This window comes from Haplochromis burtoni, unplaced genomic scaffold (assembly GCF_018398535.1).
Source record: "Haplochromis burtoni strain Fernald_Lab_line unplaced genomic scaffold, NCSU_Asbu1 Contig_781, whole genome shotgun sequence".
NCBI classification, from domain to species: domain Eukaryota; kingdom Metazoa; phylum Chordata; class Actinopteri; order Cichliformes; family Cichlidae; genus Haplochromis; species Haplochromis burtoni.
In genome coordinates, this window is record NW_024583142.1 from 19,327 (window position 1) to 46,617 (window position 27,291).

Here is a 27,291-nt window from a genome sequence, read left to right on the forward strand (position 1 = left end):
AAAAAAAAAGAAAAAAACGACAAGCGTGACCCCCGCACCGTAGCAGCCTGCATGGAACATATGTGTGGGTCGGCTTTGTGTGCACACAGGGATGATAATGAATCTTGAATATTTATCTCATCACTCCACTCTTCAGGTGGTCCTGCGGTTTCAATCCCCCACCTCCTTTTTCTTCTCTACACCTCCATTTCTTTAGTGGCAGAGGAGGAGGGTAAAACTGAGGCATTGGGCAGGGAAGGAGGGGGTGATGAGGGTGAGAAAGCATCAAAAGAAAGTGAGTAGAAGGAGTGAAATGTTGGAAAAATTGAACGGGGGAAGCAAAGAAGTAGAAGATATTAAATGTAAGGTGCGATTCATTTGAGAAAGTTTTTTTTTTTCCAAGAAACCAAATGTTGAGATCACATTGACTCACAGTGTTAGTTCAGGTAACTGTTAAGGTAAGTTCTTCCTTAGACACCTCAGGATGTTACTGAACACTTCCCTGTTAGCCCTGAGGGGAGACTTAATCACAGCGTGCTGTGATTGACCCTGTGGATGTCTGATAAAGCTACAAACTACTAAGGGAGACAGAGCTTTTGCCACTGTGGCCCCGAGACTGTGGAACTCTCTCCCACTGAGCTTAAGATCTGTGGACTCAGTCGTTCTTTTTTTAAAAAACAGCTAAAAACACATCTTTTTAGAATTACATTTTGTTAACTTTTGCCTGTTTTTGTTTTATACTTCGTCATCCCTGTGTGAAGCACTTTGTGATCTTTTTATCTAGAAAGGTGCTATATAAATAAAATTTTACTTTACTTACTTACAAATATGCTCCTGGTTTCACTCCTGACCTGCTGGTGCCTGTTGGGGGTGACTGTACCTCAGGTTATCTACTAATTGGAAAGATGGTGGTTCGATTCTTGGCTGCTCCAGTTTGCATGCCTTGGGAAAGATACTGAACCCTGGGTTGTATTCATTGAAGTGTGAATGTCAGATAAAAAGCACTTACGTGCAGAAAAAAAGAGCTTGTATGGATGATTAATTTTATTTTTATAAACTGTTCTGCACATGTGGAAACATGTGCTTTGAAACTAGACTAGAATAGAGCTTGAAATCAAAAGCGAAAATGAACAATATCAACCCAAGAATAATGTAAATCCCAACAAATATGGAGAGGGGATGGTGGAAAAGAACACGTAAGAAGGAAAACATCAGAGACAGAGAAAGAAATTAAGGTGCCAGAAAGTTCGAGATAATGATGAGAGTGAGTGAAAAGAAAAGAGGAGAGGACGGTGACAAGGAGGTAAAAGGAAAGAGAAAAACAAGAAACAACAAGAGGGAAAATGAGGGTGATGTAGATGGCGTGATGGATGCTGTGAAGAGCAGAATCATGGGGTCAAACTGAAAGAAGAACAGAAAAGATGAAGAAAGAAAAGCAGAGAATAGAAAGGAGGAAGAAAAGCACAAATAAAGGAAGAAAAAGAAGAGAGCGAGGGGGATATGGGTGCAGTGCGAATACAGTGCAGACTGATTTACTTGCTGTAAATGTACTTAAGGGGCACTGAGCATACGTGAATATGTGGACGGTACAAATCTGCGGTTTGTATTTTTGGTAAGCAACTTAATCAGCTGTCTGAAAAGTGTGTTTGTGTTTGGCGGCGCCGGCGACGCTCTAATCAAAACACAAACAGCATAACAGCTGCTAAGACTGAGACATGTCCACCAAAGCTGGTAGAACGCCATCTGATCTGTGGAGTCCTTTTACTCATTTAAAAATGTTTTACTGTTCTCAAATCAGATTTCTTACGTTTTTCATGATGGCATCCCTGATTTGTTTATTTATTTAGGCATTTAGCCATCATTTGACAGTGAAACTGAAAGTGAGACCTTCACGTCTTCTGCTCTGCCTCTGCTCCCACTCACTGCTGTAAGGTTGTAAACTACTGCTCTTCTTTGTGTTATGCAGTATTTGCCCCAGTCCTCATTGCTTAGCTTAAATACTTCATCAACCAAATTTTTATATTAGACAAAGTGAAGTCAGCTAAAAGATCTCAAAAACAACAATATGGACTATGGCAAAAAGGGGTTTGGAGGTGGTAATAGAGTCCCTGTGCAAGGTGAATATAGGATCTGCAACAAGGCTTAAGTAGGTGTTATGTGCCAAAGCACCATCCACATGGATGGTAGGACCCAGGGTTTGCCAGCAGAACATTCCCTAGAGCATCACATTATCTCAGTGGGCTTGTGTGCATCCTGGTGCCAGGTGTTCCCCAAGTGAGCAACGCGCAAACCCGGAAAACATGATTCATCAGACTAGGCCACCATCTTCCATTGTTCTGTGGTCACTGTAGGTGCTTTCGGTGGTGGACAGTAGTCAGCATGAGCACTCTCACTGGCCTGCAGCTATGTAGCCACAAACACAGCAAACTGTGACTCTCTCTGTATTCTGACACCTTTCTATCAGAACAAGCATCGACATTTTTAGCAGTTCGAGCTACAGCAGCTCGTCTGTTGGATCAGACCACACGGGCCGGTCTTTGCTGCCATGTGCATCAGTGAGCTTTGGCCACCATGACCCTTTTGCTGGTCCACCACCGTTCCTTCCTTGGACCACTTCTAATAGAAACTGACCACTGCAGACCGGCAACATCCCATAATAGCGGGAGGTTTGGAGATGCTCTGATTCAGTGACAGTGCTCTAAACTGTATGCCTGATCAATGTACAGCTCAAGTATTTCATATCTATATACAATAAATGTATCAATATAACGAACTGTATAGATTTATTATTGCACGTGTTTATATACTTCAGTTGAATTGTGAGGAATGGTCACTCACCGAGGTCGGCAGCGATGTATCGTTCTCCTTTGAAGCGGACTGCTTCGTCTTCATAGACTGGCTTCCGCAGATTTCTTCTCTCACAGAATCTGTATAGCAGCTGCGTGGGTGTCAGCTGGTCTCGCCACTGGTTTACTCCAGATCTAACAGGTGAGAGACAAAAAGCGTCTAATAATATAAATAAAGTCTTATTTATTTTGTTATATCTGTCTATAATCATTGTCACAAAAAAAGGTTTTTGTTCTCACATCCATTTCTGTTGGGTGACGTCCGGAACAGTTCAGGGTCTAATTTTATCAGTTTAATTGAAATTCAGTTTAAGCTTAATAAACAGAAAAAAATGTGTCCTCACACATGATATGACTGTGGCAGGCCACACATGGCTCCATATTTGGACAGGAAGCGGTTCTCCAGGTCAATCACCGTCTCGCCGATCTTCTCGTCTTTGGTGAGCATGTCGTGGTCGTACAGCATCACGCGAAGGTCCTTTTCCAGTGGGAGAGAACACGTGAGCTCAAACATCCTGTAGAAAAGGAAAGCAGAAAAGGATTTTCAGCTTTGGTTCAGGCATTAGGAGCTTTCCAGTGGCCTCTCACGCGTTCGTGTGGCCACATCAATGACAGGAATTGCGATCACATTTTAAATGCATGTAGAAGTGATTGAAATGCAGATACAATTTTTGGGGTTTTTAAGGCCAAAATTATGTCCTAACATGCAATGTCAGATAAAACCTCCTGGAAAAGGAGCATAAATCTGCACGTCCACTTGAAGGAACTTCTTAAGTTTCACTCCTGTGATGAGTAATGTGTGCTGGTCTGCTAGGACATTTGTCAAGCCTATCCCCCTGTTGCCGTCTTCATGAGTCTATGGAAAGACATTTTAGCAGAACGCTGGTGTGCACCGACTTGTCACACTGACTGAGAGCAGTTTACAGCCAGCAGTCGGAGCTCTGATGTGCACCAAGTTTCTGCTCTACTGTGGTCTGGTGCTCTGATTGGTTTGTGTGTAGTGACCCCTACTGGCAAGAAAACACACATAAGGGCGAAGGACACAAAATAGAGTAACAAGCATACGAAAGAGTGACAGAGTGAATTCAGTATGTGTGCTTATGGAAATAATTCTGAGTCATGTATTTAGACTGGATCCTCATCATCCTCATCATCATCATGTAAGACACGAGTTTGCAGAGCTGTCCCTGTGTCTGTCTGGTTTCTCTGGGTACTCTCACAGTCCAAAGACATGCACTTAGTGGGGTTAGGTTAAATGGTTATTCTACATTGCCCATAGGTTTGAATGGTTGTGGGTCTGTGTTAGAACTGGGTCAGACTGGCAACCTGACCAGTGTGTACCCCGCCTCTCGCCCTATTGTAGGTGGGATAGGCTCCTGCCCACTGTGAAGCTGAATAAGGATAAGTGGAATAGAATAGTTAGAGGATAGTTAGTTGGGTTTTTTTAATCAAGATTTTTTTGTTTTATGAACATTTTACAATGGATTGTCTTTTAATTATTTTAAGAATCCATGTTTTATTATTGTACCCTCTTTAGTTTCATTTTGTCAGCTTCTTTTAAAGTCAGTATATTTTATTAGCTCTAAAAAAGATAGAGAGAAGCTTTAATAAAATTATACAAAAGTTCTCTATAACACTGCTTCATGCTAAATTTATGCAGCAATCACCAGAGCTGGATTACCAACTAAGCAAAGAGGCTACCTGCTGATGACGTCTCATACTCAGTTGGTTTTATTAGTCTCCAAAAAAGTCTATTTGCTTTATCGACCACCAATTGATTACTTTTTTTCAAATAACTTTTAATTATGCTTATGTATATGATGGTTGAAGTTGATATTAAACATGGCAAATGAGCAAAGGTTCAAATAATACATTCTGTATATGTATAAGTAATCCCTGTGAGCACAATGCTCAGGTTTCAGGCAGTTTTTGTCTGCTCTTAGGCTCTGTATGGTGTCAGAGTGGATGTAGTCATTAGAGGGAAACTGCTCTGTCTGTGAGCACAATAGCCCCACCCAAACCTTCTGTTTGTAAAGGACATCCAATCACAGGGAAGTTAGCTTAACAAGGAGGTGGCCTTAAAAGGAAGGGCAGTAAAACAGCTAGAGGTAAACAGACAGAGGAACAAGTCCTAATATAAGATTAACAAATATTTGAAGTTTGCAAAGCGACTCTAGTAGAGCTCAAGAATAAACATGAGGATGTGGAAATGAGCATAATCAGTCCCAGAGTGCTGAATATAAACAAATGCAAAACTTAAACTTCAGTTTAGTTAAAGAATAACATTTAAAAGTTAGTTTTTGTACTGCATCCTCAATTATTATTATTTTTGTCCAAACTAGGAATCAGCCGGGACATACAACCTTCATCCCTCTACACATACACAAAGATTTGTGGCACAGTTAGATACAGGCTGAATCCACATCCTTTTAACTTGGGGACAGATTGGGACCTTTATACATGATACGTGACAACAGTGCAACATGTGTACACTTCATCCTACCCCTGTGTAAATTGTGTAATAAATAGTTTCTCATGGTATATTTTCCTGTTCTGTATTTTGTTTTTTAACATTTTATTGATATTAAGACATTCAATATAAAACAATTCATCAATTAACAGGAACCCATGGGTAGGTATTCAGTTCCCTGTGAACCATTGCGGTTTATGGCACTGAAAATGTCAAGTGGTATGAAATATGTGCCAGGGTGTGCTGGTTTGCATGGAATAACAGAGGATAGAGGAGTGAAGTTTAAGGAAGCCTGCCTCTAGACCAGAGACTCTGAAAGTCTGTGGATCGCCTCCGAGTCGGCAAGATCGGGGAAGTCCAGACTTTTGGTTTTAGGCACAGATAGACAGAAAGGGGGGAAAGAGGGACAGACCAAAGAGGCATTAGTGTACGTACTTTCCAAAGACTGGGTCCAGTGTACAGGGGATGTAGTTTTCATGGTCGTTGACTGACTTCTTCCCCAGCATGATCTTCACATACGGGTCACACTGAAAACAACAAGCTTTCTGTTAACTCATGTCATCTTCTATTTACTTGGTATCACTTATACCCTCCTTGGTACAAATCTTTTCCTTGACCTTAATGAGTATCCTAACCATGAGTACCTAATTCTGGTTACATTTTCTAGCCATCCTCTTCTACATTTCTCTCCCTTTCTCCCCTTATACCTTCCCATTGGGGTCTTTGGGCTGGAGTCCATGAGCCTGGATGATGTAGACTCTGACCAAGCACTCCTCGATGCCATTGGGAGGCAGCTTTCTGAACTGCCTTGGGGGAACAGGGGCACCGGGGTCATCTGGCAGGGGGTAGATCTTAAACATGCCCTGGTTCATAAGGGAGAGGGGTGGAGGGATTGTGAATTAAAGAAGTAGATGTGAAGTGGTGTAAAGGAAGCTTTTAAATTAATAAGTACCGACAAAGATGAATGAATCGAGATAAGCTCTAGGCACAATTTAGCATGTGATACGTGATACGTAACTTCACATCAGGCTGCAACAACTTGCAATGTGGCGACTAGAAGAAAATGGCAAATAGTGAGACTCGACTGAACAACTTTTAAACTTTGCATTTACCTTGAACTCTCCCACCACTGAGGGATCTTCTCCTTCATCTTGAGTCTTTCCTCTGTACAGTTTGAATGTTTGGCAGAAATCAGAGAGTCCTTTAAAATCCTCGATCTTCTCCAGCTCCCGGTCATACACCTGAGGAGGAAGAGCAGAGCGGGATAGGAGTTTATTTAGCCCTAAAACAGGTCTATTTTAATAGCTGACTCACACATTACAAAGTAATAGATACGTTTGGGGCAAAAAAAAAAAGAGAGAAAGAGGAAAAGCAGAATAAGGAGGTAGGAGTAAAAAACAAAAAAGACATTTAAGAGAGTGTAAAAGAGGGGCAGAGATGGATGAAAGTCCACAGCGCAACAAGATGTGGAGATGACAGAATGAAAGACATATTTTAAATTACAGAAGACTCAGAAAGGAATAAAAGGAAGAGACGCTTGGGGTATGGAAGGAGGACACATCATATGCTTACTATTTAGAGTAGTGAACATGAAAACATCAGAGCCAATGAAAATTGGTGAGTAGACAAAGAGAAAGAAGAAGAAGGGCTGTGAATGTAAACGCAGAGAATGAGAAAGAAAATGCTTTTTGGATCTGTCGCAATCAACATGTTTAAAATTTCAAATAATGAATTCAGAGTATGTAAAAGTAATCCCTGTGAGCCAAAAGCTCAGCCTTCAGACTGAGGTTTTCCAAGTCTTGGATCTGCATGATGTCATAGAGAGGGGATATCCCCAAGGCCTCAATTATACTCTGTTGCAGACAAGGACACAGGCAGCTGGAGGCACCACGGCTGAGTAATCATTCCTGTTATACTTCACTGAAGTCCACTGCCTCGGATGCATGCAGATGCATGCAACGCAAAGTGTCCACAGAGGAGACCACCTGATGTTCAAGCCTTTTATGAGGGACAGCCAATCACAATAAAGTTGGTCAAAATAGGGAGAAGCCAAACATGGATGAATTGAGGTCCAGTAAAAGATACACAAGGCTTATTTTAAGCTGTGAATCATGCAAAGCTAAAGAGCTCATCAATATATAAGAATAACAGTGGTGTTTACATCTAATTCATGTTCAGTTTTTAAGACATTATCAAGTTTATCAAGTTTTTTTTCAAATTAGATACACATGTGTGAGAATTCAATGGGTCCAAAGCACGACTAGATTAATTTGTTTTCATTAGTGATGATTTTCTACTTCACTAACTCAGTCAAATTCATTGACTTTCTTCAGCTTATCAAGTTCTGGAAAGTCACAATCTAGTATGTGAAAGAGGCAGCCAACTGAAATCTCATATTTGTCACCAGCTACAGGTTGTGACACCAGTCAATTTTGTGTTTGAAATTTCGCATCTGTAACAATTATGATGAAAAAGTAGGATAGACTGAAATGAGCTCCAGTCACACAGGCACAGAGACTGATCTGTGACCATCTGGCAACCATCTGTGAGGGAAAAAACACATATTCCCCAACCAGTTGCGAGTGGCTGTTGGATGTTAATGGGATTTGCTGGTGAAATGCTTGCTAAAGTCTCCACTTACGCAGTCCAACAAACCAGCCAGTGACCCTGTGATAACAACCTGTTGCTGGGGGAACATGTGCACTCCCAAATCTCATTATTGGAAGATTGTTGTTAAACAAAAGGCTGTTGTTTCTTTCTTGCAAATGTTTTTTTCAAGTTATGCAGAAACTAAGACAGTGGTCTTGCAAGCACTTTTTCAAAATGAATTGAAAGAGGGAGGAGAAAGGTTGTGAAAGCAATGAGATGCTTTCCATTTACTTTGTTATTAAACTGGGAAGGGGAGGAAAGAGGATTGTTAGGAAATGAGGAGAAACAAGGGGGTTGTGTTGGATGAAATGAAGGGTGTACGGTTAATGCTGTGAAAGGAGAGAGGTGAAAGAGTTGGAAAAGCAGGAATGGGGGCAGGAACTGTGGAAACATACCGACGACGGGGGTGATGTAAATGAATGAAAGGTCTGGAAACAGCGATTCATTTCAGTACTTCAACACCAAACCCAAAAGGGCAAGGCAGAGCGTGGAGAAAAAGGCTCTGGCAAAGCATATACAGTTAATAATGTATAGGATACACACAGGTACTAAACAGATACCTTGCTGATTAAACCACGATATGATTAAATCATATCACTTATAGAAAATGTACTTAGAAATTACGTTTTTGATATAAAGTTTAGCTAAATTAACCTTACATGAAAAAAAAGACAGAAAATAGCAAACCTTTCTCGATCAAAACGTTAAAGGTCACCTTCTCAAATTCACCAGTTAACAGTTTGCATTTTATTTTATTTTATTTTTTTAAAAAGCTCAAAATAACACTTTGAACTTGTACTGACATCTACCATGAAGCAGAGACTCAAAAAAGCCATTGGTTCTGACTAAGAAATAGCTGGCTTGTTCTCAACAGAGAAAGACAAGTTTGGAAATGCACCCAATACCAAGAGAGATGGAAGGCGGTGGGAAAGGAGACGCCAAGAGACAGGCGAAGTCATAACAAGGGTGGTAACAGCGGTGTCTTTGTGACAGAAGCAAAACTAACCAGTTCTGCTGTCTGTTGCAGGGCAGAAGCAAAGATGTGAAAGGAGTGGTCAGAGTGTGGAAGCAGTGGAGTAAGCCCAAGGTTTGAGAGAACATCACTGTGTGGATTGAAAAGGACAGTACAAAGAAGGTAAAATGGAAAAATTAGGAGATGAGGTAAAGGCTGATGTAAGACAGCAAGAAAGTAAAAAAAAAAAAAAAATGCAGCACACCCACTAGAAACCACAGTGGCAATCACAGCTCTTGTTCCTGAATGTCACCAGTCAAAGCTGTTTTATGACTTGGTTTACCAAATTGTTTAAATGATGAATAGTTTTTTTTTAAATTGCTATAATCACTTTAGTGCTAGCTAACTTTTAGAGTGTTACAAGCTATGCACTAGCATTAGCATTATACTCTTTCTTCTAGCCTGTATTAACTTTAAGGTCATTGTACACAATGAGATAAACCATGTATCATGTGCCCTGCATAAAAATCAGATGTGACAAACATGAACTTAGTGAAATACCACATAAAAAACTTCAACTGACTCTTGCTCATGTTTGGATGCTTGATTAGGACTTGGTGTCACATTTAAATGCAATGATAACCCTTTAGGCTACGTCCACACTAGCCTGAATAGATTTGAAAACAGCATTTTCATCCGAAAACGCTTCGCGTCCACACTAGCGTTTTCAGTCATTTTCACAGAGTTGTGTGTCCACATTGAAATGGACGAAAACGCTTACGTTCCAGTACTGCGCATGCATGAAATGCAAGAAGATTCGACCTGCCTCATTTCTGTCTGCCGCTTATTTACTCTTTGAAACGTCGCGGCAAAATGTCGAGGAAAGGCACCAAGTTTTTTTAAATGGACTAACAATGAGGTGGAGTTGTTGCTGCGAGTAACACAAAAGTATAAAGTAGAAAAACAAAACAACTGCTGTATAATGCCCTCCGCTATCTTAGTTTAATTGGTCACATGACTGCAACATATGACTAACATGCATCATCGTTTTACAAAGTCTGCGTTTTCACTGTCCACACTGCGACGCGAAAGCACCATTTTCAAATGTATCCATTTTCGAGAGCGTTTTGAAAACGCTGCGTTTTCCATGAGCGAAAATGCCGTCTCAGTGTGGACGAGAGGCCAAGACGGAGAGAAAACGATGCGTTTTTAAACAAAAACGCATTAGTGTGCACGTAGCCTTAGTGTCATTTGTTTGCATGTTTCAAACCAGAGCATTAACACGGTCTTGACTGTGCCATGCCTCCTGCCTTTTTAAGTTTAAGTTCAAAGATGTCTGCGTTGCGGAAACTGGAGCTAATAAATCTTACAAAATGGTAGGAAACACAAAATACATGCAACTCCACACAGATTATTACAGTTGTAAAATAGTATATGGAGAAATATTAGCTTTGATATTAGCATTGCTAGCAAAGCATAGCATTATCTTTGTGCTAATCATTGCGTGTTGACAGAGCATATTGCTATCATGTCTATCTAACACAGCCTTTGTCTTCATCATGTTTAACACCATGTATTTAGCCCGATAATATAAAGTAAGTTTTATGTGAACTTTTTGGTGCTTTCAAACTTATTTTATTCAAACACTGTTGCAGCTGAAGCATCATAGTGGCAAAACCCAAGGCTTTGTCTGACAGCAAACCCATGCATTTAGCTGTACTTCAAACTTATCATCAAAATGAAGCCGATTTAAATGATTTTGAATGTCACAGGGTAATTGGTGACAGACAGGCTGGTCTGAGTATTTCAGAAACTGCCGATACTAGGATGACCAAATGGAGAGTGGTCAGGAAAAAGAGAAAATATGCAGTGAGCGGCACTTCTAGGGGTAAAAATGCCTCACTGATACCAGAGGTCAGAGGAGAACAGCTGGACTGCTTTGAGCTGTAACACAAATAATCACCAGGGTTTTTTCTATTTTACAAATGAAGATTTGCAAAATGGTATCTCTTAATTCACAAGAAGATTGGCTACAGTAGCAGAAGACCATACCGAGTGTCACTTATGTCAGCCAAGAACAGGAAACTGAAGCTAAAATTCACACAAGCTTCTATTGTCAAAACTGGACACTAGAAGATTGGAAGGACATTGTCTGGTCTGAGGAGTCTCGTACAATATGATGATAAAAACATATGTTTAAAAAAAAAAATAAGGTCTTTCTTAATTTTGACTTTTTTTATAGTGATAGCGGGGAACTGGCCACACTGAAGTTCAATTCAATTCCATGTTATTTATATAGTACCAAATCACAACAACAGTTGGCTCAAGACGCTTCATATTGTAAGGTAAAGACCCTACAATAATACATGCAGTGAAAATTTCATTCATTCTGATGAAGAAAATCTTTGTGGTATTTACTTATTCTCTAGTGGATTGCATTACTCTTCCAGACAATTAATTTTATTCTCCCATTTATGCCAGTTTATTTATTTTTTTAGCAAAGTCTCTATTTTCACTTGTTCTCAAATATTTAGCCCTTTTCGAATGTCATTTTCTTGTCCACCTTCATATGAGTGGCACACCAGTGTGCTAAATTGGTGATGTAACTGAAAAGGTTTTTGCAGCAGCAGGAGGAGATGGAAACAGAACCAGAAAGGTGACAAAATGAGGGGAGCACAAAGCCAAGGCTGAGAAGAAAAGTAAGCAAATTTTCCTCAGGTCAGAGCAAGGGCTGGAAACTGTGTCTGCTGACAGTTGCTACCCAAAGACAGTGAAAGGTCAGAGGAAATCAGAAAAAGAGGTTGAAAAAGGTTGGAAACAGCAGCTAATTTCCCTGTGACAGTAGCAGATCTGAGTTAAGGACTTGTCAAAGACATAAAGGAAACAGAGTGGGAGAAAAGTGGAGAGGGGCGGGGGTAGGGGGGAGTAAATCAAAAGGAGGTGTTGGCACTGAGCTGGTCGGTGAAAGGGTGAAAGTGAGGCAACGTGACGATGGAATCAGTGGCTCACTGGTCATTTCACTAGTTTCCATCCAACTGTCAACTGAATTTTGAGCAAAGTTTTGAAATGTCGCAAAAACTCAGAGGTGACTTAGATGTGTTTCCATCGGCCAGGGTGAAACCATTTAATAGGCTGCTGACTGAAAAAAAATACAACCACTAGAAAAATGGAAAGAGTCTTTCAAGGGTCAATGACTATTGGGCAAGATGTAATTGTTCTCTACTGTGCCATTTAGTTTGAGCTCTACTTTAATGGTTTCATATAAAGAAAGAGGCAAAGAAATATTATTTGACATTACAGCATATATAGCATGGCTTTTATGGAAAATCTCTGGATGTCAAAACCTATTTTTAAACGTTTTTTCATTAGATTCATAACTAACTGTGTTGCTATGTGATTTAATAATATTAATAAATACACTTAAAGCCTATCAATTACTAATATTTTATTTTTAAGCCGTTGATTTTGACTTTGTACAACATGTATGTCAGGGTACATGCAGAAAAGCTGTTGTTATTGCTGTGATGATGTGAAAGGGCTTTCAAGGCAGAGGTTAGAGCTCTAATTAAAGAGTAATAAAAAAGGCAACATTCTGACATGATTAGTCATTTGTTTGGGAATCAGACAAGAGACTGACGTGTGCTTTGAATCCCGGTGGAAGGAAAGGTCGCCGTTTGGGCCAAGAGAAACGGGATAAGGGTTGAACAGAGCGTGGGCGATCAAGGGTTGCTCCTGGGATGGCGGCAGACTCTTAAAGGACCAGACTACAGACAAACATTGACGACGGCTCATGTCGGAGTCGCCAACATCAGAGCACAGCCTTTTCCCTGAATCTCTCCCACTGTGGTGTTCCCAAAGCAAATTCAACATGGATGAGTCATGGATGAAGAAGTTAGGGAAACGGACAGAATGTCACGATGCCGAGACTTGTGATGATGGAGCATGAGAAGAGAGGGGGAGGAGGGGAATGACAGACTGACAGAGTGAACTGGCATTAGGGCAGATAAATGATTTAAATGGTGAGGTTTAGAGCAATGAACGGGTTTTAAGAAAAAGGAACAAAGGCTAAAGGCGTCTCCATCTTTTTCATGTTTTCTTATTACTTTCTCAGTTTTTTATTCTTTCTGCTACTGTTACCTTTACCCTATTATACTCTCAGAAATTAGGGTATGGTAAAAGTCAATTTCTGTCCATACAAATCCAAGGTGCATGAATTACACATCAATTAATTGTTGGGACTCCAAGCATAGCTGGACTGGCCATCGGCCGAATGGATTTTTTTTTTTTTTTTTTTTTTTTTTTTTTTTTTAGGAAGGGTATATATAATGAAAGGTGTTGGATTGGCCAATTGGTCATGATCGACTCTGGGCTGGACCAATTACAGCCGAGGAGGCCGGATGCACCCTCCCCCTTGTTTAGCAATCACGTGATTTTCGCGCATTGCATGCCGGGAACTCGTGGCAAAACAATCCAAGTACCGCATCAAATGCAAGCATTTGCAGCACCGCAAAACGTTCATTCTCCGGTTCCAATACCTTCTTGTTTTTTCTTTGCCGCACAAAAAAGGAATGTACAAAACAAAAGGAGAACAATGCCGGTCCGTACAAAGACAGACTCGACGAAAAGACAAAGAAAAGATACGAGGAAAAAATCAAAGGAGTGAAAGGGTCAGACCCTTACGAGCACACAGAGGGACAAAAGACGTTAGCGTGCTGCCCAACTTTCACCACGCTCAGATTTATAATTATACGGTTCTTGGAGTGAGTGCATACACTCATGAAGTTTAGTAACTTCAGGTCACTGCAACAAGCCCAGGTACAGTTTACCGACGGATGGGTACAGGACCTTGAAATGCACCGTGTAGAACGAAAGACCATCGTACGAACAAAGGTAAGTTTACCAGTCTCACAAATCGTCGTCATAAATACACATTCGTTAACCGTTTATTAATAGACCTTTGAGCTCAACGGTAATTAATTAGTAGTGGAAATAATTTCTGGTAGCATTACAGAAATGTAGCAGTGACAATAATATTGTATGCTGTAATCGTACTGGAGCAATTAGTGATACAAAACAACTGTTTTATCCTGTGAATAAAAGTATATGTTTTTGTCAATGTACCATAATAACAGAAGCGAAACCAATATTGTGTCAGGACAATTCACTATTTATGCACAATAAACAAAGGAGCATAGCGCGACAATTTCTGTTCAGCGCCAGACTTGCTTGTAACCTATATCACCAATTATGTTAAGAAAAATGACGTATTAACTACTACAAAACTCTGACCTTTGTGGGAATGCTTGGAGCAGACTAACATGTGAGCTGGAGTGTTCTGGGACGTTATATTTGGTATATCCAGACCATCCGTCGGCTCTTACTTCGGAAACATGGCTTAAAAAATTTCTCTTCAACGACGTAATCCGATAAAAAAAACGATCTCTTTACCCGTCGGCTTCCCGTGGCTGTCATGCGACCGGCTATTGCAGTTAATAATACAACAGCTTCTTGCCATTTTTTGGGTTTCTTTTTATCGCTGTGTAACTGAGTTCAATTGAAAGCCTGCGTGCGCTAGTACCTCTTGCCACAAGTTCCCAGAATCCTTTGCGGTTTTACCCCTGAATGACGTCACATTTTCAATCTTTATCCTGGTGGGCCGGTCTCTAGTCAAAATGCCCGGGCCGATTTTTTGTCCCAGTCCAGCCTTGACTCCAAGCTAACTAACTATGAGCACATTTCCGAAAGCCAGTGTCCCCAGATAGAAATGGTGTAGTCTTTCACTTTTACATCTCAAGATGCAATATTTTATTGCTCTGTTTATTTTGGGTAAATTAAAAGCATATACGCATACACTGAAAAAAGGACACGGGCCATCTCTTGGATTTATGTAAGCATCTTAGGTGTATTTAACGGAATTGCTTTATGGTTTAAAGTTAAGTGTTAATTTAACTCAATTGTTCAATTTGCTCCCAAAGCAAAACATCTGTGTGCAACCAACATCTATATTGAATTACGTAATTCCAACATGTTCTTTTCTTCAATGCATATTCCTTTGCTTCCACTGTGTTGAGCTGATATACAGTGGCTAACAAATTTATTAAACCACCACCCAGTATAAGGTTTATGCCAGAGCTGCCCTAAACAGTACTAATAATTAAAATAAATGCATTTTTACAAAGTTTCTATAGTAAATAATCCACCAATATACACATACTCTTTCATCAAAATTATATTGTTAATAATGCACATCAATGTTCTTTGATTAAAATACCCATGTGCAGTTATTTACTTGCATCTTGAATGTTAAGCTTCTCAGAGAAGTCTAGTGTACCAGCTCACATTTGGATATAAAATCATGATTTGTTAGTTGCATAATAGATAATATCAGGTTTTGGCAGATTTCAACTAAATTATGTTTTATTGTTTCTAAAAAGATCTAATAAGGCAATCTAATACATTTGTTGCTTTGTAAGATGAAAGGTCCACTTTGTGCATTTACATTAAGTTTCGCAGTTTATGTCTGCAAGACACAAACTGCAAAGTAAATATCAAGGGTCTAAAGTATAATGGTGGTTCATTAAGGGGTACTTTCCCAGTCCCAAAAAAACTGTTCCCCTAGAAATAAAACAAAAGAAAAAAAGTGTCTGTTTATTTAGTGACAGTGTACATGCACATTGATGGAGATGTTAAATAAGCATTTTGGAAGATAGTGTCAGATTACCACTGAATAAAACTGTCCCCCCCCCAACAATGCACGTCAGGGTTATTTTTATGACAAAAGCGTCAACAGAAGAAATACAAAACCCCAAAACAATGTACAACACTTTTCCAATTATTATGTGACTTACAATACTAATGAAAAAGAATAAAAACACAATAAATACTATGTAAATTAAATAGGTAAACTCTTGTAATTGAACATGATCTTTATTTTTGGTCTGAAACTACACAAATCATAAAAATAATAGCTGCAAACCTTTCAGCTCAAAGCTGACAATTACCTTTTAGCGTCTATTAATCTTTTATTTATGAAGGCCAGGAAACCACACCATATACAATAAGTAAACTTTGTGGAATGTGTGCCTTAACAGGGAAAAATGGGGAATGTGTGCATAAATTTCATATTATTATAGAAATACAAAGATATCACAAGAACTTACATATTTCCTCAAATAGTAATAGTATGTAGTGCAGTTTTACAAGATGCACATGTCACATAAAATTATTTAGTCATGAAAGCAGCCCCAAAGAGCGCAAAGACAATTAAACAATGAAACAATTACATTTTTTAATTTGTCATGTTCCTTGGGTTCTTTTTTCCTTTGACTGTTTTTGGCTATTTTGTATTCGACTTTTGATTATCTCCTGTTATTTACTTATTTATTGTTTTACGTTTTAACTTTGAAGGATAGTTTTCTTTGATAGTTTGCATTAAAGGCTTGCCTATTGCTTAATATTCAGTCTGCAGTGTCCTGCATTTGGATCATCTCTCTTACCCATATGGAAAAATGTTGTATTCCATAGTCCTTCATAGACGATAAATGGCCTGCACTTCACATTAACCCTTTATATTAACCTACCACCTGAGCCACAGCTGCCCAAAAGCTACAGGAGTGTTGTTGCACTGATGCATTGACAAAGCAGAGGTTAGAAAAAAGTTTAAACTCTGTGACAGCAGGTGTATACAAAAATTATTCAGGTAAGTGCACTTATAATTGTACTAATTTAGCAGTATCCATAACATGATTTGCTTAGTGCTCTGGTGTGATGAGCCAAAGACACTGAACATGCTGGCACACTGAGTCATAAGTGAAACCATAACCTTGTGCAAAGGTTTTATCAGATTTGGCAGAGTTCTGCTGACCAATGGCTCAACGAATTCATTTACATACATCTGCTTCAAAATAACTTCAGATATGCCTTGTAGGAATAAAGAAGACACACTTCTCTCACCATCAGCCTCCCCATTTAAACTAAATTTAGTACTAAACCAATGCTATCTTACAAGCTGTTACATTATTGGTGTTGGTTCATGCTTCAGACAGTTGGAACTTTGAAGCTTTACATTTTGTCAAATGTGAGTCAGAATAATCGAATGTTATTTCAGATTTATTAACTGATTAAGCAGCCCTCCACAACTGTCCCATTTTCTCTTGGGAAAACGAATTGTCCACCCCTGGATGCTAAGAGGTCAATAAAGGGTTAGGTGGTTAATTTTCTCATGGATCAAATGGAAAAAGTAGGGCTGCTGCAAAGGGCTGGACCAGTAAAAGATGGATACAATTAATGCTTTAAATTAACTTACCACTTGAGCCACAGCTGCCTAAAGAATATAGCCAATTGCATGTTCGAATATATGAATTCCCACATCATACTAGACAAACTTAATAAGAATCTTGTATCTAGTTGTAACATGTATTATTTGCAAGCTTCATTTGAAAGATATATACATTTAGTTAAGGAAAAAACAAAAAAAACAACAACATTTGTTTCCTACAAGCACTTAACACACATCCTTACCTTGAGAGTGTCAAAGCCTTCCTCCAGATAAGTCGCGCACTTGTTTTTCTCTCCAGTCGATGCGTAGAACTTACTCCACCAGTCCATAATCTCTTCTCCCTGTTGGTCACACAATCAGATGTCAGAGTTTGGAAGGTTGAATAGGAGGTGCTGAATATAAATAAGGCTGTGTTGTTTGGTAAAACCCAAATGATACTTTTGAATCATTCAGGTTTGCTCTGCATGCAGTCTTATGGCTTGCGTAATATTATTTAAAAAAATATTTGTGTTGGTTTGACTTCATGTTTGCATTACTTTCTTGCTGCTTCATTTACCTGACGAGTCAAACTAAAAATAAATAAATAAATACTTGAAAGGTCATTTCCAATTCCACCAAATTGTCTGTGGCTACTGAAAGTGATTTTTGTGTCGTTTATGGGCTGTGTTTGTTTGATATCTGAACTTCTTCTGAAGAACCTTTGACCTTTCAAACCTGTTCAAAGTCCTGCAGTGAGTGCTATTTGACTTTGTAGAGCACTGCAGCGCTTTTCATGATTTTTCCAATGATCGCATGGCAACATCGAGTTAGCCAAGTTACGTCAACACAAGTAAAAATTGTCTCTGGTGACTCCATGGCATTAAGGTCATGGTATATGGGCGTTCTGAGGCAATGGAAACGGGCAACACTGGGATGGGAACTGGCACAAGGTGGACAAAAATCAACATGGACATAAGAAGAACCGAGTTATGCCAAAAGAGTCCAAAAATGTATATTTATTCATGAAGAAATTAATTATTCTGCTACCTTGCTCCAAGCTGTTTTTCACCACGTCTCTCTATAACCTAGTAATATTCTTCAGGAACAAAAAATACTTGGTGCTTTCATTGTCTTTTTTGGGTGTTTTATGCTGATCAGACAAGGCCAGATGTAGTGAAAATGTGAAAATGTTAACTACCTTCCCGAAAACACAAACTCACTGAGGCTGGACTGAAGTTATCTACCGAGAGATTGGCTGGTGTAGTTCATGTGATTAAGGGAGTATGAAAGAGGTCAGACTAAGAATCCAAGGAATCCAAGTTTGTAATTTGTGCGCAACCCTAAATTTAACATACCCCTGCTTAAATTTAATACCATTTAAAGTTCTGACAAAAAAACCCATAATCTAAAAAAGGTTTTTTAGTGTTAGAAGCAAAATGTCTCTTAATTTGTTTTCTCCAAACGCATTACTTCTCAGTCTCTGGAAAACATTGATTGCTTTGATTTTATTGTTTCCTAAGTATTTCTTTCTTTTTTGGAGCCAATCTCCACCTGAAACTGGGACTGTTGTGTAGGGCTGCACCAATAACACAGAGGTCAAATGAATATTAAGCAAAACTGAGTTCAGTTTATTGGTGTGGTCCTCCACAACAGTCCTTGGCTCTTACGAGGTGAGAAACTGGGATGGTTGTGAAGAACCGCAACAGTAAGCTTATAAAGAAATAAAATTAATACGGAGTAATATTGAGCTCATCCTATTGATGCGGCCCGCCACAATAGTCCCACTTTATAAAGATAGAAAGTTAATACTAAGCAGAATGGAGTTGTTGAACTAAATTAAGCTGATCTCACTTTTGCTTAATATACATTTTTAAGCTTATTGGTGTGGCCCTCCACAACAGTCCCAGTTTCTCATGTAGCCTGCTGGGAAAATTAATTTTCCACCCTGAGTTAACAGATGGGGCAAATGCATGCAAGTGCAAAAGTTACCAGAATGAGATGCATTTACACATATTGCACTGCCAACATAATTTCACACCAGATGGGTGTCAAACACTGGAGCTCCATCATGATGCACAAGGGTTTTGGGTGCAGTTGGGCATATAGTTTCCCTTTTAAAAGGTCCACATTAAATGTTTTTTAAGTGCAATAAATCACTGGTGTAATAAATCACAGTGTTACATTTCGTGCTTTGCTTCACCTAATTTTAATTTCTGCTGTTAGTTTGGCTTACAAAAGCTACTCGGTTGGGTTTGGGAAAAGATTGTGTTTTGGTTTGACAAAATTAACCCTGCAGCTAAAAAAAAAAAAAAAAAAAAAGAAAAAAAAAGCCTACCAATTTAAATGTGACACCAAAGGCCCTTACAATCATCAATAACCCGTTGCATCATGGCACAGATGCCAAAAGAACAGCAGCATCTGATGCTGGGGGATTATAATGCACTGGTAGTGCATAATGTGTGAAAGATTTCAGTGGTTTTGGCAAAACCACACCATCTCACACCCTTTGAATGGCATTTTTTATAAGTCGGTGCGCTCCAAAACTTACCCACTGTAACATCTAGTGTCAGCGTTAACAACAAAAGACAGGTCAGAGAGAAATTTAATTTCACCATAGACTGCACGATCACTCAGTGCAGACGCACAAATGCTGACAGAATTGTAACCACGCATTAAAGTAGAGGGATTAAACACATTTTAAGGAGCTTTTCAACACATTTCTTAATACTTATTCTCATAGCACATTAGGGGTTTCAATCCAAAATGAAACATACACCATATAAAAAAAAAAAAGTAGAAGAAGAAATAAATCCCGCTATTACAAAATGACTGCTGGCATTAAATCAAAGGCTGTTAAAGCCTTACTATTACAGCTATGAGTCATCCTGCGCTCACAATGTCGTTCTGTTTTGGAGGGTAAAATATATATCTTTGTTTTTGAAATCTTGACTGATGGCTTTTTGAGGTTTGGATTCATTTTGATTTATACGATGTGATTTTTGGGGAAATATGTGACATCTCGGAAAGAAACCCTGTTTCATGTGTTTTATCAAGACTTCCATTTTCTCAAGCGTGAAGCTGCCTCATCCATCAAATTTACTAAAAGTCTGCTCACATTGGCAACGCCGACCGCAGAGCTACTTAAAAGCTCATTTTTGATTATTTTCTCACAGAAGCGAAAAGTCTGTCCATCTCACTGTGTGTGTGTGCGTGATGGCAAGCTGCTGGCTGCTCACAACAAGGAAACAGCGACCACAAAAATTGAGAATACAGTGGGGACAGATCAACCTACAGTGTGTATCTTCACACACATACAAAAACACACATTTCATCCCCGCCCTGCAACCTTCAACCCTCTGAGGAACACTCCAGAAACACAGTTGTGACGCATGCGCCACTTTTTCCTGTGTGTGTGTGTGTGTGTGTGTGTGTGTGTGTGTGTGTGTGTGTGTGTGTAAAGGCATAAATGTTGAACAAAAGTGCTCTTATGGCACTGGGTTTGTGTGGAATCCCCTTTCTCCTACTTCCCACAAACTCTGAGACAGAAACACACACATGCACACAGGAGAAGTAGGGGGACTATGGAATTCCTAATTTTTCCAAAGTGGCAGCATGGCATGGAAAAGGTCAGCACGTGGCGTTTAACTAGGACATGACACACACACACACACACATGCACGGTGCCCTGTGTCTGAGGCGTGAAGTGTCTGCTGTGTGTTTATGTGCCCTCTGTGTGCTGCTGGTGCCAAGCATTGATGACCAGGGCGCCAGAAAGTGAGTGTGTGTGTGTCCACGACTCCTGATTCAGACAGATTAAGGCCGCCGGTGGAGTGTTCCAGACTCTGTACTAAGTATACACTCTGGAGATCGAACACACACACACACACACACTGCCTGTAGTGGTCTGGTCAGGGTGTCGGTGTGGTTTGCAGCCTATCATTATGCCCTGTGGGGAAAGCCAGCCTAACCAAACCAGACTGGCACTGCCAAGAACTCTACGAGCAGAGCGAGTGCATTTACATAAGAGTTCATAAGAGCACCAAGTTGCTTCATAAAAGCTTTTTTTGTGGGGAAACCCCATCCACAACAGAGTCAGAGGTCACAGGTGGGGCTGGAAGAGGCTTCCTTTAAAGTTCACACACATAAAGAGCCAAATCTGACAGAGCGTTTAGGAGCTTTTTGTTGCCTTGTAATGTCAAAAACATACACATTTATCACGAGGGAGCTGCTCTCTAACAAGAAAAGAAAAGTGTTTTTAGATGAATTATAATCTGTGATAAGTTCCAGCATGCCAAAGTTCCAACAGCATGAATTGTGACCTTACATAATCGACGACATCAGGAGCCTCCCAAAAAGCTGCAATTCACCCGGTGAATCATCTGTGGAGGTTACTCTGTGGAACCGTAGACTGTGAATAAAAGATGGACTTTGCCACCATGACATCATTGCTTGGTTTGCCTAAATGTTAGCATTTTGGCCACTACCACCACCTGCTACTTTTAGAGCCAGAAGTGAGCATATTTGGACACAAGGTGGAGGTCTAAAAGGATCTGCTAACACTAACAAGCTCGGTTGGCAAGCACTTATTACACCAAATACATGCTAATTATTCCTGAGAAACACAAAAGTAACTAAACCTTTACTTATCAAAACTGTAATGCACATTTCTTAGACTAACTGTACAGCTAGTACATCTTTTGTCAGATAACTGCATTAAAAAAAGAAGTTTGTGCTTCAGTTTTGATCTGTAAAACATGTTGTGCGTTCCTACTTTGTAGTAATTATTTGTGTGTGGGTGTGTGCGTTTGATGAACCAGCACAGTCCATGAAAGCAGTTTGTTTGGAGTAGCTGATAACTTAGCGGTCCAGATGATGACCTGGATGACTGAGAACTTTCACACTAATTAAGCTTAGTTTTCAGCTATAGATGCTGCTTGGTTGGATATGTTGGCTCACTTTGGTGGTGTGCAGCATACCCGGGAAACCGTGCAGTGTCCTCTAATTTTATGCCAAAAACGTACTGTATGGTCCATTTCAACCAATCCGGCAACGTTGACTTCAAAGCACCCGAATCAAAAACTTTTCCTACTCAAAGATCGGTTGTCTACTGGAGAATTTTCTGAAGCAGCAAGCCATTCTGCCAAAAACTCAAATTTTCTTTGACCTCATTCCATACCTCTAAAATAAACTGGTCAGTGTGAAGAAAGTGGAAAAACTATGTTGGCTTCTTAGGCACAACTGTTTGCATGTATTTGTCATTTGCTCCACTGCGGTTTCAAGGCAGAACAGCAAACCTCAAGTAAAAATCTGTGGCATTTGCACATAAATGAATGTCTTCTTTGCTATCATTGATTGATATTACACAGGGCTGACTCAATCTACAGCATGTCCAGTTTCTGAAAGCTTTTTTCATATGCTGTTCTAAACTCATACCGCCGACTAGCCCATTTATCTGAAAAGCCAATCTGATATGCAGAAAACAATTTGTTCTCACATTCTCCCCAATTTAAAAGAACCTCAGAAGCCTCAAAAAGCGACACAGGTTTTGAAAATAACAAACTTTCTTGCATTTGCTACTGACTGTTTGAGCAAGCTGTGGCTGCTAGTAAACAGTCCATGCTATATGTAACACCAAAGACAATTGGGAATCATATATGGAGGACTAGCAAACATTAACTGACAGAATAGGAAGTCATGGACACTGATTCAGCCCACTGGGTTGAGAAGGTAACCCATATAGGCCTGGGTTCGAATCTGCCCTGAGGCCAGTAACTGTGCGTCTTACCCCTCATCCTGGCTTTCCTGGTATCTCTCCACTGTCCTGTTAAATAAAGGTTAACAAGTATAAAAAAAAAAGAACAGATAGCCTTAACCCTGATGCCCTAACGACCTAAATGTTGACTGTTGGCCTCAGATGCCAAGTCGGATAGGCTCTCTATAATGTGGGAAGCATCTGTGTCTGCATCTTTAGCTGCTAAATGGTCCGCTATGGTCACCAGCTACAGTAAACAATGTCCTTCTACTGTCAGCGAGATGTTGAGTGAATCAGGCTTTTCACAGGAGCTTTTTGAAAGTCTGTCTGATATCTGAAAGTTCAAACACTAACTTGCGACTAATGATAGACTTAAAAGTACACCAGTGCCATCTTTAAAAGCACAGACACATCTGGATGATGGTCTGGGCAACAAATATGTGCAGCGCTCAGATTCTGGAGTTGAACAGCAGCTTACATCAGCCTGTGGCTGAAATTAGCAGAACAAGAAAAACAATAATGATTTACTAAGCTATTTTGACATCTTGTTTCTGGTTACAGTGTCATTATAGGGCCATAAATGTGTGTTTCACAAACCCCCAAAAATGCCACAAAGTCGCCTGGCACAAAGCCATGTCAGTTAGTTTCTCTGGATCCAAAGCAGCCAGGAAGGATTTATGGAAGTTGAGGTAAACTGCAACATTTTCAGAGCAGGATTTTTAACCAAAACTGACTGCTTTTTGGAGAAGAAGTGGAATAATTCTAATAAGAATTAATGGCAGAGGTACAACGATAGAAAAAGCAGACACAAAAACCAGATTATAGTGACCTGACAGATTTTTGAAATCCAGTTTCCTTATGGAAATGAGAAAACACAGAGGTTGGTTTGAACCACGATATATACTGTCATCGTGCACGCATTCTGCCGATGAGACGTGACATATAATGTTCATTTTCCATCTGAGCGACGTTAGATCTCAGATATCACGAAAGGGGGGCTGGAGCCTCCGAGCTTTGAGGAGCCATGACGCTCCTGACAGCCGATCTTCTTAAACTTTTCCAACTCTGAAACTAAATCTGACTGATCTGCTTTGGAAGCGGCTCTGCTGAGCGCACACTCTGCTGCAGTAATCTGGTAATCATCAGACATACGCGCATGACCTGTTCTTTTGGTTGCGACCCAGAGATTAAGGATGCCAGGATTTACGGCACATGAGAGAGCATGCTTTCTTTCTCTGGTGCCGTGAGATATTAGCCGCCTCTTTTTGCTCCTTTAGTTGAAACTTTTCTGATTCGTTTCATTCTCTCTGCTTCTTTTAGTTACTTTCTCCCTCTCTCATTCATCCATCCCTCCTCTGTCTTTTAGTAAGAGCTCACAGAGAGTTGTGGTATAGAGGATCTATAAGCAGCTCTGTTGACTTTGGCCATGGCCAGACAGAAAACTGAGCTTTTAATTTGACTGCTTTAAATATCTGACCCTTAATAAAACAAATATCTTTGTTTGGAGAGGAAGAAATCCCCCCACCCCACCCCCCCATTCGAGCAAGAAAGGAAAGAGCACTACTGGATGTGTATGTTTGTGTGCTCAGGCTGGTCCGGGTCATGCTTAGTCTTCAAACTGACCTGGCTTAGATAAATAAAATAGAAGAATGTAACAAGCAGCGGAGCCCCCCCCCCAAGTTCAAATGTGGGATTAGATTTCCTGTGTAACCGCACAGCTCGGTGTGTCGCTCTGTAAAATCTGGCTTTCTCAAGTAGGATGCATTTTTTTGACACAAGACCAGCAAAGCAGCAAGTCTCCCGTTTCATCCTGGCAGCAGGAAAAAAGCCCCACTTTTATCTAATTCCAGATCGGCCCTCATCTGTCTGCACTCAGTGTTATTCAACACTGTCTTACTTCAAATAAACTTCATCGATAGATAGCAAAACTAAAACTGTGCTACTGTCTACACACTGTGACCTGGCATCACCTGAAACATTGTTTATTAGTTTTAGATTTTGACTGCCTTTTTACTAATTAATGTGTGTGTGTTTTTTTTTACTTAGAGGTGGAAAAAAATTCCCACAGACTGTTTTGGACCCCATCCATTTATAGGGTCTTTTCAGCCCCGTTTTTGGGGTATAATAGGCAGGTAGGTGCTTCTAAGTAGTGCTGAAAAACAGCTGGTTGGAAGTGAGGGCTCACATTCACACCTATTGCCAGATAAGAACCACTGGGCCACAGGCATAAGGACTTGTCAGCAATCCCCTGGCAACTAGTCTCTGACTGGTTGGTGAGTGCTTGCTGGCTGTTACTGAGCCTGTGTGAGTAGGAACCTAACCTGGAGTACCCAGAGAAATACGCAGGCAATGGAGGAACATGCAAACTCCACATGAAAAGGCCTCATTATTGCAGGCACATGCTACTATAGTTTGTTGGTGCAGTAATAAGTAATGAATGTCACTGCAAAAAACCAAAAACAAAACCAAACTCAGGTTTTGAATCCGAGGTGTCAGACATAAAGAGAAACCTTTTTCCAGACATATTTTCACTGACCTGAAAGAGCAGCATTTCACATTAGATGTTTGTTTGTTTTGTTTTTTTTTCAGAATCATAACAAAAAATAATTTCCCCCAGGGATTAATAAAGTATTCTGATTCTGATTCTGATTCTGATTTTTACCCAAATTCCAGCATTGTATTTTGAGAGCATATTAAACATATTTTCAACAAGTTTTTGCTGAGTGGCAAAGACCTTCTTCAAGAAAAGATAAAACACTTGATATCCATTAGAGAAACAAATGAATAAAATAGAGTTACATACAGTAACTTGAATTTAAATGTAAACTTTGGGAGTTTTTTTTTTTGAAAGCCATTTTCATTTTATAGCAGCTTTTTCCTTGTGGACTCCTAACAACATCCACTGTATGAATTTTATCAACAGTTGCAACCTCGCTAACATCTTGAGTTGTAACAGACTTGTCTCATGGTGCATGTGGTGCACAAATGAGCCAAATGATAAGAAGGGAGACCGAACATTTGGCTCAATGCTGTGTTCAATATAAGAGCGACATCAGTTTCCACTAGTATCCTCCGCCTGGCGACTACTGTAAAAATTTCCTGGCTCTGGTGTAGACCTTTTTAAAAAATCTAGACAGTCTGTTGCCAATATGAGCAGATTTGCAGTAAGTATCCACTATTCTTTAGTATGTGAAAAAAAAGACAAGTGGGAGGCTGGGAGGCATGATGTATGGATGGATGATGAAAAAAACAAGTGCAATGAAAAGTAAATGCAAAGCATGACTGACATTCTTGTTCAATGAATGAAATGAATGACAAGATGAGTTTGTTACCTACATGAAGGCTGGAACTAGAGGTTGAAAGGTTAATGATAGCAGAACTGGTTCCATCCGCAAGCTACAACACATATATACACACACAGAAACACACACTTTCAGGTTAGTTTGTTAGAGTTAGCTTCAATATTTGCAACATATCTCAATGATGAATCATAAAAGACAATTTGAAAGTGTTAATCACTCAAAAAGAAAGAACATGATATTAGAAATATACATGAAAATTACAACATTAGACACTGTTAGACATTATCTACTAACATTTGAAGGGACATCAGCGACTCAAACACAGAAACATCACTGTCACCATCGTGGGTTCTAAACATGAACTGCGTGTGTAATTGTGTTATTTCCCTGGAAGGTCCCACTATGGAAGAAATGCAGATACCCAGGTCTAAGTCACCACTGTAGATGACCACAGCCCTAACCCCAACTCTAACCCAAGGCAATCAGAATATGCCTTTTTTTCTCCATGATATTGGTAAAATACAGAAGCAATAAATCTGTTTTATCTTCCACCAAAATACACATTAGAGAAGGATTGGGGCTAGGGTTAGTAACGGCCTTATACTTCAGAGAATTTACTCTGATGGACTGTGACAGAACCTAGATTAGGAGGACAAAGAGCCAGATTTACTAAACATGAGTGATTTACAACAGCTGAGCTGTTTTTATTTCATCGCACAGTTAGTTAATTTCAAAATCAAACATAAAAAACACACCTTTTTTTCTGTATTAAATATCATACCATGCATCATATCATGCATAATTAGCAGTAAATTATGTGTCGCAGATGCTAGTAAATCAGTTTGAGAGTCTTTATAAAAACAAACAGTATTTTTTCTTTTACACCACTGTATAATTGTACAGTGCTATATAAACACAACTCACATGAATTTAAAGGCCAGTTTGCATTCGCACCACTCATAAGTAAATCTGGCCTCAAGTGTTTAGACAAAGTTAGAGATCAGCTGAGAACAGAGAAGGATAGAACAAAGATAGGATGGGAAAATCTGAATGCAATTATTGTATTTTTGTGCCGTCATCACCT

General features: G+C 39.7%; 1 protein-coding gene across 6 annotated transcripts in view; it reads right to left on the bottom strand.

Moving 5' to 3' along the window:
• The window catches only part of dysf (dysferlin, limb girdle muscular dystrophy 2B (autosomal recessive)), a 102,036-nt gene that overhangs the window by 14,504 nt on the left and 60,241 nt on the right, over positions 1-27,291 (bottom strand). For 4 of the 6 annotated variants that reach the window (XM_042215644.1, XM_042215645.1, XM_042215641.1 and 1 more), the window contains 7 exons: positions 26,242-26,301; positions 17,417-17,515; positions 6,408-6,536; positions 6,003-6,158; positions 5,731-5,822; positions 3,170-3,340; positions 2,818-2,960 (listed from right to left, as the gene is read on the bottom strand). In XM_042215644.1, coding sequence (XP_042071578.1) covers positions 2,818-2,960; positions 3,170-3,340; positions 5,731-5,822; positions 6,003-6,158; positions 6,408-6,536; positions 17,417-17,515; positions 26,242-26,301 — 850 coding nt within the window. The remainder of the gene's footprint in view (positions 1-2,817; positions 2,961-3,169; positions 3,341-5,730; positions 5,823-6,002; positions 6,159-6,407; positions 6,537-17,416; positions 17,516-26,241; positions 26,302-27,291) is intronic. The other 2 variants (XM_042215646.1, XM_042215647.1) reach the window with 1 other exon arrangement.